Source organism: Stylophora pistillata, chromosome 2, assembly GCF_964205215.1.
Source record: "Stylophora pistillata chromosome 2, jaStyPist1.2, whole genome shotgun sequence".
NCBI lineage: Eukaryota > Metazoa > Cnidaria > Anthozoa > Scleractinia > Pocilloporidae > Stylophora > Stylophora pistillata.
Genome location: NC_142520.1, coordinates 39,937,718 through 39,957,489, shown reverse-complemented (window position 1 = coordinate 39,957,489; position 19,772 = coordinate 39,937,718). Strand labels below are relative to the sequence as shown.

Below are 19,772 nucleotides of genomic sequence, written 5' to 3'. Positions count from 1 at the left end.
ACAACATCTTTTCTCGGGGGATTAAAGAGGGAATGCTGTCTTGATAAACTTTCAGTCACTGTACAAACCAAAGCAGGTTGCCACATCATTGTTTGCACTTATCCAGACGATCGTTAAGATTCCCACATAATTAAAACAAAAATGAACAATACATCGATTTCATAAATGGCGGCCAACCTAAGTCGAGATAGCGGCCAAGCATGAAGTCGAGATGTTTTAGGACAAAACATTCTGAATTTATAGAGAGAGAAAGAGATAATTATGGACCACCGACTTAAGGAAAACGACATTCCTGGTTCTTCTTTAAGTGGCAAAAGGATATCAGAATATAAAAAATGGCTGAGATATAGAAACCATTCTGACAAAGATTTACGCACTATAGCACTATTTACTTTGCTTACATCGTTCGCTTGTGTACGTCATCATTGTATAATTGTATTTGGAGATATAAAAAGTTGCATTTAAACTGTTTCTCTTTTTATTCCCATTGCTTTTTAAGAGTCAAGGAATACATCAGTCAAGGGAAGGACAGTTTGCTTGCTGATCTGGAACCTAATTTGCTGTACACAAAGCGAAAACTTGCCAAGGGCAGGGTACGAGTTGTTCTGTTGTTGATTCAAGTTCTGGCAATGTTCTTCAACTAAATGTTAAATTTCCCGAAAGTGGCGATCTCTTGAGCCAAATCGCTCTCCTCTTCCTCTATATTACTGGCATCTTTCCATGTGTTCTCTAATCTTTCCTTCAGGTGATACTTTCCGGGCCTATCTATAGCGTCATCTTGAACAGCGCTATTTTCCTCCATTTCGATTTCACTGGTTTGATCATCAATGTCTATTGGTGAAGAATAAAGCTGACGATAAGTGCTACTGGGGAGATGCTCTCTTATTGAAGAAATACCAAGCAGGCACCCCCTAAGAAAGTGCCATAAAATTGGATGAATAAATTGATACAGCATAACAAACATCTCCCTGTAAGATTATCACATCTCTTAGTTAATAAATGCGATAATAGGCAAGTTTACAGTCGTGTACTTAGTCGCCAAGCCTTTGATTTCGAGTGAGGCTGAAGGTGACCTGCTTGTGATAGAGACTAGCATCTAGTTAGCATGATAACAAAGTAGTCTAAATTAAAAAGCAGCAACGTTTGTATCATAACAAGGTCACCCTTAGCCTCACTCCTGTTCAAAGGCTTGGCGACACAAGTGTAAAATGCACTATTGGTCAATTTAGCGGGCCCTACTTGCGGTCCACTACACTCAAAATTTGTCTGAATTGAAAACTTCCCTCCCCCATTTGAACCCAGACATATAACACATACACTACTGACCTCGTTTCCTTGGTCCGTACATTAAATTTCAGAACCTTCTTTTTTTCCGCTCGGATTAATAACGCGTTCTTACACACACATGGCTGAAGTACAAACACTTACTAATTGCAGTCTCTGTTGCTTCCATAGCGTCCATTATTTCTTGCCAGTCAATATTGTTTGACCGCCCTTCTCGCCCTTCCTCACTGACAGAAAATCTGTGCAGGAAAGACGACACACTTGTATTTTCATATTTCCGTTAAAAAACAATCATTGCACAAAAAGGGAAAGAAACATTTTGATATACCAAAAAATTTTTAACTGCAATTAAATAGATCCAAGATAGCGGAATTTTTTTTTCGCACCAGAGTAAGTTGGACGTTCCACGAGATGACCACAATTTATCAAAATGGAAATGAATCTAATCTTTTTTTCCATTTTTCTTCTGCATGCTTTTGATGAAACATTATCTCCCAAAGCTATTGAAAAGAGCTGCAAGTAGGAATGGGGCCAGATTTCTTTAGTTTTCTTCCTAGTCATTTTTATCTCACTGGGTGTATGCAAAGGTAAGATATAAAGCGTTTACTCAAGACAAATAGCAGGTTGACTGAAACAAGTGCGATTGACGTTTGAGGAGTTGACGATGTATTGTATATAATATATTTTTTTTTCATCTATTTTAAGTTGTTCATTTGTGATTGTAAATTGTCTATCATTGCAAATATTTGCTGGAAAGCCTGTACGGGAGTAATTATTTAAGTTAATTCATTCATTCATCCTCTAAAACATGTGCAAGCATACAAGAGTAATACGATTTTGTTATGTTACCGAGAAACAAAAAATTTTAGACTGTTTTTAAATGATGGACTTAAATGTCGTCTGAGTATTAAGAATTGAGAACCAAAGTAAATATCTAATTACCGTAGATCAAACGCGGAAGCTTAATCTCTGCGATTTTGGCATTCTTTCAATTTGTTCTCTTTCGTTTATTTGTTTGTTTGTTTATTTATCATAGGGGTTAATTTTTTTACACCACCTTTCTCTCACATCCCCGAGGTACTGCGCAATCTCTTCGTGGCCATGTGCGCTAGCGACAATTTCCGGTGACAAAACTATTTCTTTGTACGACTCAAAGGCTATTCTTCCAGCAGGCAAGGTAAAAATAAGATGGATAAACCATTTAGCATTAACTTCTGCTGCTTTGTAAAGCAGCCGCAGCAGCAGCTGAATGGATAATGATGCCTTCTGTTCACTAAAAGGCCCTAAAACACAAAATTCAAAAGTTAAAGGCAGCACTAAGGAAATTTAAGCATCACTTGGAATCGATAAGCGACAATTTTCTTATATTCAACATCGTCGAGGTAATGTAGGGCATTCCTATTCGGAAATAAAATCTTTTCTTTGCCTTGTGGTACGATTGTAATGTTCCGTTTCTATTCAATTAAGTCTAGGTTTTTGCGTCAAGTTATGCAAGAACTATGTCACGCACTTTATATTTTCGCGATGTGGGCGTTGTTTTTGTTGAGGTAATTTCATTACAAGTTGCTTTCAACATAGTCGTTTCGTTGGTTTATGCTAACGCCGTATTGTTCTTCGTTAGGAGTTTTTTTAATGAAAAAAGTTAAGCGCAGTGACCTTCGTAATGTTCTTTGTTTTTTGAAGCGCATTGCTAAGTATAAGTTTCAACAAATCAAGCAATCTTGTCCTGTAATGGTGACTGTTTAAGTAGGACAATTTAAAGAAGTCGAAAAGGAAATAGTTTAACAATTATGACATCCATTTAAAGTAGAAGAATAGATTATCATTTGGGCGAAACCTTGGTTTTTGCAGAATAGTTTTCACGTTTCTGTCGACCTTCGAAAGAAACACAAAAATGTGCATATTCGATTAGACAAAAACACATATCGGTCGAATTCAAAAACGTCAATTAGCCGTTTCCCGTTTGCCCTAAACGTCAAGCCTAGCCTCTCTAATATTGTTAAATTATGGTAAATCGGTCAGATATTTGAACTAGCCAACTTATAACGAAAGGTTTAGAAAAACTTACCGGCGCATATTGTATTTAAAGTGTCACAAGTGCTCCTTTCAGCACTCCTACTTTGACATGGGTTCAAAGCCTTTAAGAACGCACGCATCCTATCTTGGTTAATGACAACTGATTTCCATTTTTCTTCATTTGCGTCTTTGTACAAAATTTCCGTTTCCCCCAGGAAGTCTCCATTTCGTGATTCGATCGCGACTTTAAAAAGGCCTTCTCTTGCAGGCTCTATTTAAAATAGATATACAGAAGCTTATTTCTATCACTCAATTAAAAAAAATATATTGTATAAAGAATAACAGTCAGGGAGTCGAGCCAGTGACACGCGTTCTGCATAACTTTCAGCAACGTCGAATGATTGTGAATAGAATAAGCTAGATGGTGTCACATGTGACCAAGGTAATGGCCCAGCTCGCCTAAACTTCACCACGGAATCCCTGTAGCTTACTAGTGGTACATCGCCGTGCGGGATCCGAAAGTCTGATCCTCGACTTTTCAAGGCGACTCAGAAATATTTATTGCCATACCACGCTCAATCAAAGGCGAGAAAGTGAAAAGGCGCAAGGACAACAGAACCGTTTTTGTCCACGTTTTTTATTTCTTGCTACAAGTTCAAATTCTTTCAGCTTTGTTAATGAGCCTTATAGTAAGAGCGTCTTCAATCTTGGTTTTATATGTTAGGTTTTCCTTTTTCACATTGTCTATCTTGCCTTGGCAAGTGGATTTTTTGGCGGTTTAGCGTTCGCGTAAGGCCCGGTTTAAACGTCGCATTTTACATGCGCCGAATCTAATTGCCGAATTAAGTGCATGTAAAATGCGACGTTTAAATCAATCAAATTCGCCAGATTTGTATTAAATGCGAGTTCAGTCGCATATTCGACAGATCCAGTCGAATATGCGACTGAAGTTCCACAGTTGATTTAAACGCCGCATTTTACATGTGCCGAATCTAATTTATAAATTATGTTTAATTATATTTTACCCATAACACAACAGTTTTCTGGTACATGACATGCGCAAAGAAAACTGGCGGGAAAGAATCGAACATCAGAATATGTAGTCCATACCTTGTGCCACCAGCCTTCATTTCGTATCAATCGACGGCACGATCGGGGTCTTGGGACACGTGCTATGGCATTTCTTTGCGATAGAAAAAGCATAACAAGGGAACAAACGTACAGAAGCCGTTTTCTTCTTGCTAGCAGATGATGCACTGCCATCTGCATTATAAGTCGCCGTTTCCTGTTAGCGCGAGTGGTGCTTGAGAGGCATAAACACCGAAAACACAAAATATCCTCCTTATTTTTGACAGCCATATTGGCGGAGGACTTAGAGCGGAGTCTAGGAATGAAGCTGTCACTCGCACTCGGCAATTAAATTCGGCACAATTAAATGCGACGTTTAAATCAAATGCCGAACTTTTTTGATTCAGGTCGACTTAAATTAGTATTAGATTCGGCGCATGTAAACTGCGACGTTTAAACCGGGCCTAAGTTGTCTGTATCTGCTGCGTGACTTTTTCAGTCACAAGTCCTTATCCATCGTTTCTTCCTGTATCGCTTCGCTTGTTTGGAAGTGTTCAAATAAACAAGGTGCGTGAAAGACATATGACTACAACACCTTTTTTTACGATTGGGTGGATCAGAGAGAGAAAAACTTATAATCACAGTACAGATCAAAGCTGGTTGCCACATCATTCTTTGCACATATCCAGAAGATCCTTGAGACTCCCATATAATTAAAACAAAAATGGAGAAAACTAAACAAACGTCACAAAACAAAACTGGCCATTAACCAGCTGCAGTTGGAACCATTTGCTGTCAACATTTGACGCACTCCACTGCATCGGCTTTATTTTAATCTGGCAGCACGCAAAGTAGTTATTTAGTTTTTTACAGAACACTGTAAATATCTAGCGTCATCAGTGGCTTAGCGGTTCATAATCAGTTTTGTGCATCTCTAACTGAGAATAATTTAATTTCACCCAACCAGTTGGGATTTAGATTACAGTCATCTACTATTACTGCCGCCTGTCAGCTTTCTGATCAGATCCTTCACTCCATGGATTATGGTTGCCTGACCGGTGCTGTATTTTTAGACCTCGCTAAAGCGTTTGACACTGTCAACCACACAATACTGCTTTAGAAGCTCTCAAATTATGGTATTGATGATGCTGCCAAAGCCTGGTTTACTTCATTCTAAACGAACAGAAATCAAGTGACCAGCTCTAATGATGTATGCTACAAAGTTGCCCCTGTTTCGATTGGCGTTGCTCAAGGCTCTATACTGGACCCGCTTCTATTTATAATTTACATGAACGATCTACATGACGTTTTGCAGCTCTGTCAGGTCACTTTACATGCCGTAAAACTCTTAAACAAAAGCTCATCTTTCAAATCGGCAGTCTAAATCCTACAGGGATCAACGAACGCTTTTCATTCCACCAATTCATTCGCGTTTTTCTCGTTGTCATGTTCCCACCAATAACATAGCTCCAGTTTCTGCCTTTAAAAGCACACACATCCCACAATTTCTCTATTCGCTCCGACGAAGGGCTAACGCTCGAAACGTCAGCTTTTTTAATCGTTACGGTGGCCAATTTACCATTTCAACTTTGTTGATATATCCAAATTATTTCGTTACCCCACGGACGCAGCCCCAAACAGTTTCTTTAGAAACTATCAGCCTTTATTCACTTTATATGCAGATGACACTGTTCTATATCTCGCCTCCAAATCTACTGTGGACTTACAAACCAAGATTAATGCTGACTTAAGGAGGCTCGAAAGGGTTTTTTTGACCGCGCGGAGAATAAATTCCAAGATACACGCAAGCAAATTACTCGCGAGAGAAATAAGCGATGGCGCGCGCGATCAAAACCACGGCCGAGTTGTAAACAAACATGGTCGCCATGAGCGTTTCAAAATTGCCGGATACCTCTATTGTTTCCAGCGGAATTGGTTGTTTGAGAAACAAAAATGGAAAGTTTACTTCTTGAAAGTAGGTAGGAAAATGTTTGGATGGCAGGACTTTTGCCGAAAGTGGTAAAAGAAAGTTTATTTAACGAGTTAAAGAAGGATGGTGAAGTCAACACCCCATCAATAAAGTCGCGACGAGTGTATTCGGTACGTCTTACTTTGTTCCGCGAAAAATTTAAGTGGATACCTCTGAGTGCTACGATTTGTTTCGCATTGAATTTGATTCCTAATAAAATGAAATGACCGAGAACTTTCCTAAACAACTCACCGGAAGATGAAAAGCAAAATGAAATCATTGTTGGATCCAGATGGTAAACATTGACAGTATGTTTTATGAACGGAAATGGAGAAGTGTAAATGTTGTCATAAAAAAAAAAAAAAATTCAGTAAACAAGAGATCGTAAAAATGTAGATGAGACGTTAATTCTAATTCAACCAGAAATGGTAAAATTCAAATAAAATATTCATCTTAAACTTGTGAGAAAGATTGTTGATATTTCACTCGATAAACTGTAAATTACAACTACGAAAATGCAAACTCACATTTGTTAAGAAAGCATTGCAAAATTTGTTTTGTTTTCCATTTAAAACGGAATAATGAAAGTTCACGGCCATGACAGTGGCAATGAGAAAGAAAGGAAAATGAAGCCAAGGCTTGTTCATACCTCTAGTACCTTGAAAAACATAGAAATTCGCGAAATCTGTGACGATCAACAAATTACTGTTATATGTGAAACCCTGATTTCCGCTTAGTTTGATGCTCATGACAATCTGGAAGACGTCAAAGCAAATTCTTTTAACTCCAAATTGTTTTCTCTCCTCCACTTCAAATTGCACACAAACAATTATACGGTCAATCATGGTAAATGTGCATCGCCGAATGAGGCCTTCGATCAAGCCATCTTCTCGGAACAACGACAGGATACCATCCACACGTCCGATGGAAAGCTTCATCTTTCGACAAACATGGTCCAGAAGCTGGTAGAGGCTGGTTTGTCTCATGTTACACTACAATCTCTGTGCGAGAAACTCAACATTAACGGCCTCAATGTTGTACTGGCATTGGCGCCACCTTCAAAATCAACTTGTCATCATATATCGAATTCCGCAAGAGAATTCTCTCCGGAATGTTCTTACATTTCCAACTGTCGTAACGGTGAGCAGTCTGAGTCTCAAATGATGACTTATTTTTCAGGAATGTGCAAAATCACGAAACAATGTGAATACATCTTCAGGATGTACGATTTTTTCCGCGCTGAGGGCACCCACCGATTAATCGCGCGGACACGGACTCATCCTCGCGAAAATGAGCCCTGGAGTCAGCGGTATCGTTTAAAGCGCGTGACCGGATATAAAAGTGTGAGCTGAAATTGTAAAAACCGGAAATAAAGCTTGTTAAGTTGATGAACTAATATCTCGAAAATTAGTTCGGTCACCTACCCAGATTTTTTGTGTACAAATTATTTTCATCATTACGCACACCTGAAGAAAATTTTAAAAAAATTTATCTAGTGGAAAATTTTTTACATTTTAAAACAGCATTTTCCTATATAATTCAAGTTCTACTAGTTAGTTATTTTTATATCACGTATACAGATAGAGAATGTGATGATGTTAAATAAATTTGAAAAAAAAAAAAACTAGGTCACCGACTTGGTTTTTGAGATATCTTTCAAAAACTGAGTTTTAGGTATTTTAGCACTGTACTGTTGCCATGGCAACCGATGATGCCTGACGAGCTCCCTTAACAGATTGCCCTAAGATAGTGTTAAGCATATGTCAAGTCATTATCCCGATGATAAGTTTGACAGTCCTGATATCTTTTACTGATTGGCACTTGCTGTTAATTGTGGAAATCCCTTTCGAGCCTCCTTAAGACGTAAGTGCGAATAGCTTCGAGCCAACCAACTTACTCTGAATGTTAAAGAATCCAAACTTTTACTTATTGGTAGTTCTTCCCACTTAAGAAAAGTTGGGTCCATCCTTATTTCTGCTGACGATATCCCTCTCGATAATGTAGATTCTTACACATACGTGGGTATTGTGATCAGTAACCGGTTTTCCTGGACTGACCACATTGATTATATTCGTGGTAAGATCAGTTAAAAGTTGGGTCTCTTACAGAGTATTAAATATTACCTCCCCCTCAATGCTAGGATTATGTTTTTTAATAGTTTCATTTTACCTCTTTCTGACCATGGGGATATTGTTTGAGGAGATCGCGGAAATGCCTCCTTTATGTCTGAGCTTCAAGTGTCACAGAATAAGGCCGCTCGCCTCATTTTAGATCTTCCTGCACATTTTTCTGCAGCTGAGGCGCTTAAGAGACTTGGCAGGAAGCCATTATTGTGACGTAGAAAGGAACATCATGCTATTTTTACGTATAAATTAATCAACAACCATTTCTGTCACTATCCCCGTCACATTCAATGGTGATTTTCATAGCTACTACACAAGATCGAGACATGACATTCACAAATCCATTGCTTTAAGATGAGGTAAATGGTCGTCAGTGAATTTTTGCGCTGATATATGGAACGGGTGAGACACCTCATTAAGGAAAGCAGAGTCACGGCCTTCTTTTAAACGCGGCCTGTCCAAAGTTATCTTTGATTCTTAACGACATTCATTGCTTTTTACCCTTTGTATATTCTTTTTATCTATAACATTCTTGTATTTTTAACTAGTTATATCTGATGCTTGATGATTGCATATACTTTCTTAAAGTGCCCCTGAGGTCAAAATTTCGTACATAATTTTTTTCCATTTTCGTGTTCAGTGTGTCTCCTTCACCTACTCTGCCAAATTTCAGTTTAGACCGAGCACCAGAAATATCTTTTTTCGGGCCGTTAAATTCACGATTTCGCGTCCGCCATTATTTGATCATGTTCCGGAAGTAGATGGCAGCACTTAGAGGAAGTGACGTCACAGGCTCAACGCGAAATCTCACATGGCAAAATGTCAAGCAAACATAACAGAGTGCTTTACTCCATTCTTACAAAAACTAAACAAAAATGACTGGGCATCGATGCGTAATTCAAAGCTGAAGTAATCGTGCTGACCATGCTGCAGGTATTTCTCTGCATCAGAGCCTTGCAAATAGATCCGAGCGGGAAAAACGGATGCGATTTGTGCGACCTCGCCGAGTAAACTTCAATCCTACAGAAATATTTGTGATCTACTCCGAACACTTCTCGGAGGACTGTTTCGAGAGATCTGTGCACTTTGAAGGATCTAGGCGAAGAATTCTGTCGGGTTCAGTGCCTACCGTTTAAGAAGAGAAGGGACAAGAAAAACCGTCCTCAGTGCGATCTCGACGCCGGAAAGCGAAGTCTACGAACCTCCACGGATTTTGTCACCTTCACATATGAGGTGATCAATATCCACCTTTAACAACTCACTGGCAAAATACCTTACACAAAGGAAAGTACTCGGTGAACATTGCAAATAAGAATGATAAAATAGCCGAGTTGAGGATTGATTTTCTGACCTCAAAGAGCTCACTTTTATACAAAAGAGATGAAAAATATAATTGTGTGCTCTGATTCTAAAAAAAGTTGGCTTTAATATCAGCGAAAGCAGAACAAACAGCTTCAGACACAGAGCGTAAAAACACTTTGAAATGTAGGCTTGCAGCCAAAAAACCGAGAAAATTAAAATTTCTTTAAAAACCTGCCAAACTATCGACCATCTGACAGCCAAGTCGGCATGCCATCAAAGGGTCTCAAATTCATCCCAACGCCCGTGACAAACGAATTTAAAATCAGGCCAACTTTTGCGAGATTTACTCGCAAGACGAATACGCCTCCGTTACACCTTTCACGGACAAATCAAAGAACCACTTCTGTTTCATATCAAACTGAATGCCACCGGTTCAGTCTTCTATCGCCCTTCAGAGCTACTTGGAAAATTGTCATAACGCTACTTGCAGACTGCACCTAAGCCAAAAAATACTTTGTAACGCAATGAAGTCACGGCTCCAAAAGAGTTGAACCAAACTCTGCTTTAAACCTCACCGACGCCTGACAACAATAGTCATCATGAATAAAACAGAAAAAACAAAAGAGGCCAAAGTGTAACTCAACAACAGAGTTCACTTCAAACAAAAGCACCGATAGTAAAAAATACGTAGGAAAGGGTTAATGAGATCATTGACCAAATGCATCAGGGAAAACACATTGATGGCTATGAAATGGCTTTCACAAACTCCCAATATCCGCCTTCGGATACACAATTAGCCATTGTCGAAAACTATTTTTACTAATCACCCGATCATTTCTTACAAAAAAGGAAAATCCCTTACGACAAGCAAAAATACAGTTCGAAAGCGATAAAGCGATGCGACCACAAAAGCCACATGGGGAGTCCGTGCCGTTCTGTGTTTATCTTTATTCGCATGGCAAAAATTCATCGTTTGTCGTGGCAAAACTAACCACAGAAGCTTAAGATGATTTCTGGGACAATTCATCGTCTGAAAAAGTCGACATTTCCCGACTGATAATGAAACAGTTCTCCAAAAAGTAATATGTGTGATTCTCTGTGCAGCGAACAAAGAGAGTTGTGACAAAGCAAAGCAAAAGTTTGTTGAGCCTTTGACGTCATGATGACGTTTTTGTGGGCTCGGCTGGTACATGTTTTCAGCAATGGCGGACGATTTTTGGACGACTTTGAAGCGGTAAAAATTGGTCATCGAAGACTTGTTTTGAGTTTTTAATCGCAAAAAGGGTCTTAACTTGACCCAATTCAACATTGTGAAAACAATTTAGGCCAAAATAAAATGGTCAATGTTCGTCTCAGGGCACTTTAATCTTTTTCATTTTTGTATGTTTAACTAGTTCTTAATCTAAACTTAGTATTCCTTTGAGGACCCTTCAATAAACCAATTCGTGACGTTGGCATCCTCTTTAAAGATTATTCCTAATATAAATAATTCCAGCCATGAGACAAAATACCTTCTTTCAGAGACAAACAATCCCAGCAGTGGGACAAAAAAACCCCTTCGGGAGACACATAATTCTAGCCATGAGTTTTGAACTATTCGATCTTTCGGAGAAAGCAAAGTACGGTAGAACTTTTTTTAATAAAATTTTTGAAAAAGGTTCATCAAAGGGGTCCTCTAAAAAATTAAAATGCGAATTGCGAAATTTTGAGACTGTCGGCGGATTCTCGATATTTATGGTCAGTGGCTCTTTAGACGAAACTAGTTTAACACAGTAACATCTTCTTAAGAAGAAAATCAAAAAAGCTTAGATTTCTTATAATGAAGATGAAGACGATACCTTCAAGGCCTTGCCACCTAGCTACCATGTTAACGTTAACATGGCTTTATTTTGCTAGTTTTGCGCCATTGAGATGTGGGAGACTCGCAGTAGCTGGTCCATTACATTAGTTTAAGGTGGCAAACGGTCTAGACACTGCTGTGAATTAAATGTTGATGCGATGCGGCAATGACAGTAACAAAATTGATTCTGTTGTCCCAATGTGTTAATGTCACTCACTAAGAAAATATTTTAATGAGCTTTATTTAACCAGGGAACACCATTCAGCACTCTGTTCTCCCAGGTGTCCCTGACATAAATAAATACAATACTAAAATAATGTACAATGTAGACAAATAAATATAATCATAAATCATAAAAACCTCAAAACTATGAAATTAAGACAATTAAATGGTTACAATAACATTGCGTTAATTTGCCTTTTAAAACTTGACAACGCTCTATTCATATCAACGCCCTATTCATACCAACGCCCTATTCATATCATCATATAGGACAAAGCCCTATTCATGTCATCTTCATCTCTAAGCATCATGCAACCATCTATCCCACAAAGAAACAAGACCACTTGTACTCATATACGGTTCTCTCTGGAAGCATATGAAAATTTTCCTGTTGTTTGCTGAAGCCCTGATTTAAAAAATTGCAGCCTTCTTCCCCTCGATAAGTCATTTCAACGTATCCTTCCAACTTTGAAACGTATGAACTATAAAGCACGCAAAGATACATACTTGGAAGTTCCCGTCCAAAAAATATGTTTTCAGCAACCTTCTGTAATTTCACATCTCTTAATCCTTTAAATCGAGCTGTTCCTGAGTCTTCCTTTAGAATTTCTTTCAGTTGGATACAAAATGGCGGCATCTGAAAGAAAATTCTCAAGTTCCTGAAAGAAGGCTTTTGCTTGAATAATTTTTCCAACCTAAATGTTCTTGCCTCAGTATGTGGAGGGTCTCGATGGGGTGAAAGCTTTCACAATGAACGGTTAAAAATTGTCTTCATTTTACAGCTATCGGTCAATTCCTTTCCGTTATGGTTAAGAGTAATGTTAAGATACATATGATGCACGATCCTCGCAGTAGATAGCGCTATTTAAGCAATAGCGAAAATCAGACCTGAAAAAAATCAGGCCTGTACGGGATTCGAACCACTGACCTCTGCGATACTAGTGCTGCGCTCTACCAATTGAGCTAACAAACCAACTGGGAGCCGTCAAGTTGATTCGTAATAAACCCGTGAAAGTGATAAATGAGATACAATGAAATATATGAAGTTCATATATTTTGTACTGCGGTATTGGATACATATGATGCACGATCCTCGCAGTAGATATCGCTATTTAAGCAATAGCGAAAATCAGACCTGAGGATCGTGCATCATATGTATCTAATACCGCAGTACAAAATATATGAACTTCATATATTTCATTGTATCTCATTTATCACTTTCACGGGTTTATTACGAATCAACTCAACGGCTCCCAGTTGGCTTGTTAGCTCAATTGGTAGAGTGCCGCACTAGTATCGCAGAGGTCAGTGGTTCGAGTCCCGTACAGGCCTGATTTTTTTCAGGTCTGATTTTCGCTATTGCTTAAATAGCGCTATCTACTGCGAGGATCGTGCATCATATGTATCTAATACCGCAGTACAAAATATATGAACTTCATATATTTCATTGTATCTCAGTAATGTTAAGAGTTAATTTTAATGATTTTGTAAAGTATATAACTGATTTAATCGTTCTAAAATACATTTACTACGGCGTTCATTCCGGAAGGGACAAAAAACCAAAGTAATTCCGGTACCACTAGACTAGTATAGTTAATCGCACGATTTCGAATGCAATTTGGGATAAATTAGCACGAAAAAATCTGTAAGCCGTAGCACGAGAAAAATCATGTGATTTCTAGTAAACAATAACGCCCATTATGATCCATCAAATATTTTCGCTGGGGAATATCCGAGTGATATCGCCAAGGGATTACTGTATTGAAGTCATTACTTAGACTTCTTTCTGTTTAGCTCGCTTTTACCATCAGGGTGATTCAAGAAGGGTAATTCTAAATAGAGTAGCCTTTTGCGTTGAAATCGCATAGTTTTCTGGATTTTTTTCCGCAGACTTTAGCTAAGGCAGTATAGTTTCAGGTCAGATGACCCATACAGAACTTCTTGGTTCGTTCGTTAGGAACACGAATATCGACATCGTGTTTTTTAAATGATGACATGTAGTGGTTTTCCTCCCCAGTTTTTATCCTCGCCTTACACCTCTCGAGTAGCTTCTCCTCCCCATCTCGACACAAACTGCAGTACTTGCTATTTATTTCAGAAGCGCCATTACAGCCAGACTGGAAGGAGAAACCGCTGTCTGCTGTCTGTCAATGTATCTTGCGCGCAGAATATGACTACGGCACCTGGGCAAAGTTTCTTTGTTTTCGGTCCCAGGATAAAAAGTGTAACAGTCGTAAAAGCATAAGCAACAAGAAAAGACACTAACAGTTTATTTTGTTGCTACTTTCAAAATGGCATATCTTAGAACGAAAACGTTTACGGTGAACATTTTTTACGCCCTCCGAAAAACTTGTTAAAATTTGCCAAATTTTACCACTAACGCTTAACATTTATCAATCTTTTAAAGCCTAGTGGTTAATATTTCTGGCCGTTTAACAGCTTTACTAATATCCTCTATGTCCCACTACCTACATCATTCACAGGCAAGAATTTTTTTTTTCAACTGGAATTTCATTTTTTATTTGTTTAAGCAGGTTGATTAATTGGCAGCTGTAATAGCTGATGTGGAGCTGCTGTTCTAACCCACCCATCCCACCCCAGGGGAGGACATCCATCACACAGTAATCTCGTGCGTGGGAAATTAACGTCTCCTGCCCCAACCCTGCAGGAGACGGGACTTCCATTTATTCGTCCCTATCCGAGAAGACTAGAATATCTAACCATTTCTTGATGTTAGAGAAAGGTAGCAAATTCTTCTCAATTATTTTAAGACCTTGAGTGTTGGTCCGGCCGGGGCTCGAACCCTCGACCTCCCGCACACAGTCCAGCGCTCTATCCATTGAGCTAACCGGGAGGTTAACCGAGAGATTACAAATTGTTCATAATCCCTTCTCACAGGTGGAGCGTACCCTAATAAACAATGACAGGACACGGTTGAATGAGCCAAGCGAAATTAAGACATCACTGAAAATTGAAAAGGAATTCTCATCTTTGGATTAAAAGAAAAATCATCCTTTTACATGTTCCATAAAAAAGAAAATTCCCACAGATCACAACTAGGGGCAGTCAATTCTCTCTATATACTGACAATTGTGGTGTCATTTTTAGTTAATTCTGTTGAAATTCGCGTCGGACAAATAGGTTAATAGCCGACAAAGCTCCGATTAAAAAACAACCAACTTAAAAGTGTAATCGTGTTGTAAATAGTTCTTGAAATTTCTAAGGTATCCTCCTGTTCTTTCTTTTGTGGCTACATTTTTTCGACACCGAAAGAAGAAAATAAAAATTTCAGGTTTATTTGTTCGCCGAATAGACTAAACATAGAATCGCATCATTAAATAAAATCTCGCATTCTTATTGGTTAACAAAGCGAAGTATTTAGCGTGGAGTTGCGGGTTGAAAACGAGGCTAAGTGATATCGTTTTACATCTACGTATACATAACAACTATCAGTAACGCTGCTTTCTGAATTTTTTTCCCTATTTTGACTCAATTATGCGATTTAAGGAAAATCCATTAATTGACTCTTAACTTCCGCGTTAAATTGCACTTGAAAACTGATGTCGCACGAGTCGCGAACTCGGTTTTGCGTGCAATTTAATACTGAATTCATGAGTTAGGGAATAAATTTTCCTGTGGAGCACTTCATGGAAAGTCTGTCTATATGGCATACATACACGAGTTCCTGGCATCGGAAATCGATTGAGTGAAACGAACGAGTAAAATTTCAACTACAAACCGACGAGACTCTCCATAGTGAAGTATACATATGATGCACGATCCTCGCAGTAGATAGCGCTATTTAAGCAATAGCGAAAACCAGACCTGAAAAAAATCAGGCCTGTACGGGACTCGAACCACTGACCTCTGCGATACTAGTGCAGCGCTCTACCAATTGAGCTAACAATAATAATTGTTAATAATTTTTTTTTTTTTCAGGTCTGATTTTCGCTATTGCTTAAATAGCGCTATCTACTGCGAGGATCGTGCATCATATGTATCTAATACCGCCGTACAAAATATATGAACTTCATATATTTCATTGTAACTCATAGTGAAGTATGTTTATCATATACATACGGAGATTCATTTCGTGTTTAAGGACAATTTATTGCTTAACAAACTCCAATTAAAATCTCGAAAAGCGATCATGAAAGCTGTAAACCATATAAATTGGCTTCCGATAGAAACGATGCAACCTTATCGACAGCAGGTGAAGATAAACAAATACCTCGCAATACTTGACACTTAGCATTTTAAGCTTGAGGGTTTAAAATCTTCCCTCTCTCTTCGTCGAACCGAGCTAATGAACTTCCCAAGAAATGTGTTTGATTTCTTCGTTCTTTCCATTCCAAAAATTCTCTGGACAGTTTCAAATTTCACCACTTTGTGTTCTCTGTGAGTTTTTGTTCTGCATGCTTTCTAACCCTTTCTATCCTCATAATCCGCCACAGAAGTTCCTCAGTTATCTGTTTTTAAGTTATTTGACTTAATAAACAGCTCTGAGAGCGAATTTTAACAATTTTAAAAAGCGAAACGCGCCATTTTATTTGCTCTCGGCTTCTTCAATCAGCTTGAGAATAAAGATTTACTTCGCATTTTTCAGAGTGTAAATCTCGATATGCATAAAATAAAGCTGTTTACTTACAATACTTAGACTCGTTGCTCACCTACCCCGTACTACACTAAAACTCAAGGAAGAAAAACTAACCTCCGCCTCGATATAAACTTCATCTGGCCTAATTTTAGCACACTTGTTCCTGTGTGATTGCCACTGGTTTTTACGCATTTCCTCTGTGAAATTAGAGAAAAGAATACGCGGATGACAAACTGCACGTTTGAAAAAGAAAGCACAACGACAAGAACTAAGATAGAGAATTTAAGTAATTTAGCTTGAAGGATAAATCTTTAGGATGATGTGTATTATGACGTGTAAAAATAAATGCCAGACCTAGTTATAGGCCCCTAAATTTGACCCTTATTTTACCTTTGCAAAAAGCATATCATTCCAACGAACCACTTTTCACACGTGGCAAAATGACAAGATTTTAATATTACAAAAAGATAAAAAGGATCATTTGCTTGTATACAAAATTTCAAAGCGGGATTCCATGTTTTACAGAGTGGGAGGAGGGGTGAGGGCGGGAAACGACCACCTAGGCGTATTTTGAACTTTTCTACTTTCCTTAAAAAGTAAGGCACTTTAAAACTTTTTTTATAAGATTTTTGAAAAGGGTTCATCAAAGGGGTCCTTCAGGAATAAATAAAATGTACAGTGAAATTTTGCAACTGTCCACGGATTCTCGATATCAACGGTCGGAGGCTCTTAATAAGCCCCACATTTACCTTCTGCAGATGCACAGGGATTTTCCAGTTCTCCACTACCGGAGCATTCAGAGACGTCACATGTAACTCCTCTTCTCTATAATGAAAAACAAATTTATGGCTTGCTTTTGTCCTTCCATATTACCTCCACACTGGAGGGAATGTGATCTAACTTAGCAGTATTTGAAGAAAATAATCTTCTTCAAGTATTTTCCTCATTATCTTTGGGTCTACTTTTGCATAAACTATTGATGTCGCCTTGCCCAAAATGCTATTGTCTCCCTCTCAGCAACTCTTCGGAATGTCATGCCATTTTTGTTCAAAGGAACGTTGTGTGACATCCCAAAGAACAGCTGCCGAGGAAATGAAGGCTACCGTTTCAACTTACAATTGTAGCGCCGAGTTTTCCACAAACATCACTTCCATTTCGTCCGAAAATATGCTCCTTCGCATATTTGCTCTCGGACTTTATCTGTTCCGGAAGGGGAACAAAAATAATTGTAGGAAAACAATTTTCTTCAGCAAAACGGATGTCCCTAGTATGTATCCGTAGGGATGCACTTGTTACTTGTACAACTCGAGAGATGTTTTGATCGTAATCCTCTCAGGGTATGTTATGGACGCTGGGAGGTGCGAAAGAAAAGTAACCGAGAATTTGTGTCCAACACCGCCATCGTGCGAAGGCATCTTCAGTTGCAGTTAAGGAGCCATGAGCGCATTCAATGCTCTTAGCCTGTGATTTGCATAAATTATTCCGATGGTTGATTCTACGATAGAAAAGCTGACTGAACACTGAAGAAATTCCGTTAAAAAAAAAAGAATCACGGCTGTCTTGCACAGGATTCAGTAGTCAGATATTCGGTAGATGTACACTAATCCGCTCTACTTTATTCATTCGATGGGTATCCATAATTTGAAATCTACCTCATCACTCGTTTCCCAAGTTTCCGTCAAAAGAGCGTTTGATGGCGAGTCTCCGGATCCTTGGACATTGGTTTCACTGTCAGCCTCATTTTGCACTGGGGATAAAAAATGTTTACCATAAATATGGTTGATCCAGGTCCATTCAAGGGGGTGTGCTCAAACTTTAAGTGCAAGACAGGCAAATTGCTGATGGTGTTAACTACTCGGTTCTGTGAAAACAAAGTTCTTTATTCGCGCACACACTAACCCAAGTAATAAAAAAGTAGGGCCAAAATTCACGAGTTTTATACCTGCTAGCATTTTGCATATAATACAGTCACACTACAATGTACACTAATTAGGAACGATTCTATTGTGATGAAACGTAAATGGCGGCGTCAATTGCTGATTATGTAAAAGATGGCATCTAAGCTAAAATGTCCAGAGCAAAGTAAAACATACGCTACCCATTCCGCGCTAATAATGGCCGCTCGCCCGAAAAGAAAAATTTCTGGCGAAGCGATTTTGCTGACGCTATCAGCGTGCACTATCGAGATTTTGAGCACGCTCACGTATATTGAATTTGATTGCGCGGCTCTGCTAGTTATGTTCTAACTTTGGTTATTGTGAATTGATCATAATCACTCGACAAACTTAGCATTTTGTCCTTCAGCCGCATTTAGTTTAAACCTAGCCATATTGGGGTTCGAATAAGGCTTGTGACTGGTGTTAAAATTGAATATTAAAATCCGCACTTTCGCTGATCGGCGGAATAAAGATACATCAATGATGCATCATTATTCCGCTGATCAGCAAATTCTCGGATTTTCAATATTCAATTTTAACAGCAGCGACAAGACTCATTCGAACTTCAAGTCCAATATCAATGGTCATTCGAGCTCTTAAAATACTCTTCTCTAAAAAGTAAGTGTAAATACTGATTTCTTTTCTTAGAACTTACCCTGTCCGCGATGGTCATGATAATTTCCATTAAAATTGGAAAAAGACATCTCCACCTCAAACTGCAAATAAATATTCGTCATCGATCAAGCGTGAGATCAAGATATACACCTTATTGGATGTTTTGGTGTGTAGTATCGCTGAGCATTTCAACGAGTTGTGCCTTTTTTTTTTTTTTTTGAGCCGGCAGGGCAGAACAAAATATACACGAGTCACATTAATCAGCAATACAAATAAATAAAGGCTGATAGTTTCGAAACAAACTGTTCGGGGGCTGCGTCGGTGATATATCCGTTGTTGATATATCCAAATTACTCAACAATACTTCACACCAGAACACCTCATAAATTATTTATCATCCAACTCCTTGATTCAATAAGCATCCGTTATGAGTGCAGCACGCTAGTTAACCAGTGAAACAGTTTTTTTTTCCAGTAAAAAATAACCACCTGATCAAGTATCGCTGATTTCTTTTCTTAAGCATCTCGGTGGTCCGGAACCCTAAATACTCAAATTTGATTGGCTATTTCCATGGGCTACAGTGGTCCGGAATTTCCCATCTGAGTCCCGGGTGCGTGGCGCTTCAAAAAAAGCCGTTTATAATTAATAACCCTTCACGAAAAGTAGCTCAGAAAGAGAAAACGCGTGGTATTTCCAGTTGACAAAATACTATGCACCTTTTAATCATCTAAAATCTCAATAGCCCATTTCCGAATTACCCTTGGCCTCATTTTCAAAACGAGTCCTGGTGCTCATCCTT

The 19,772-nt window shown here is 38.6% G+C and overlaps 1 protein-coding gene across 8 annotated transcripts in view; it reads right to left on the bottom strand.

The window, feature by feature from the left end:
* Window positions 1-460: 460 nt before the first annotated feature.
* LOC111326053 (uncharacterized) overlaps window positions 461-19,772 on the bottom strand; it is a 58,995-nt gene continuing 39,683 nt past the window's right edge. For 6 of the 8 annotated variants that reach the window (XM_088748206.1, XM_088748207.1, XM_088748204.1 and 3 more), the window contains 10 exons: window positions 19,014-19,074; window positions 18,074-18,168; window positions 17,538-17,621; window positions 17,171-17,246; window positions 16,536-16,618; window positions 12,332-12,461; window positions 3,353-3,571; window positions 2,342-2,567; window positions 1,429-1,523; window positions 461-831 (listed from right to left, as the gene is read on the bottom strand). In XM_088748206.1, the coding sequence (XP_088604332.1) occupies window positions 641-831; window positions 1,429-1,523; window positions 2,342-2,567; window positions 3,353-3,571; window positions 12,332-12,461; window positions 16,536-16,618; window positions 17,171-17,246; window positions 17,538-17,621; window positions 18,074-18,168; window positions 19,014-19,062 (1,248 nt within the window). In that variant the 5' untranslated portion in view covers window positions 19,063-19,074 and the 3' untranslated portion in view covers window positions 461-640. Of the gene's footprint in view, window positions 912-1,428; window positions 1,524-2,341; window positions 2,568-3,352; window positions 3,572-12,331; window positions 12,462-16,535; window positions 16,619-17,170; window positions 17,247-17,537; window positions 17,622-18,073; window positions 18,169-19,013; window positions 19,075-19,772 lie in introns of all 8 variants that reach the window. The other 2 variants (XM_088748210.1, XM_088748209.1) reach the window with 2 other exon arrangements.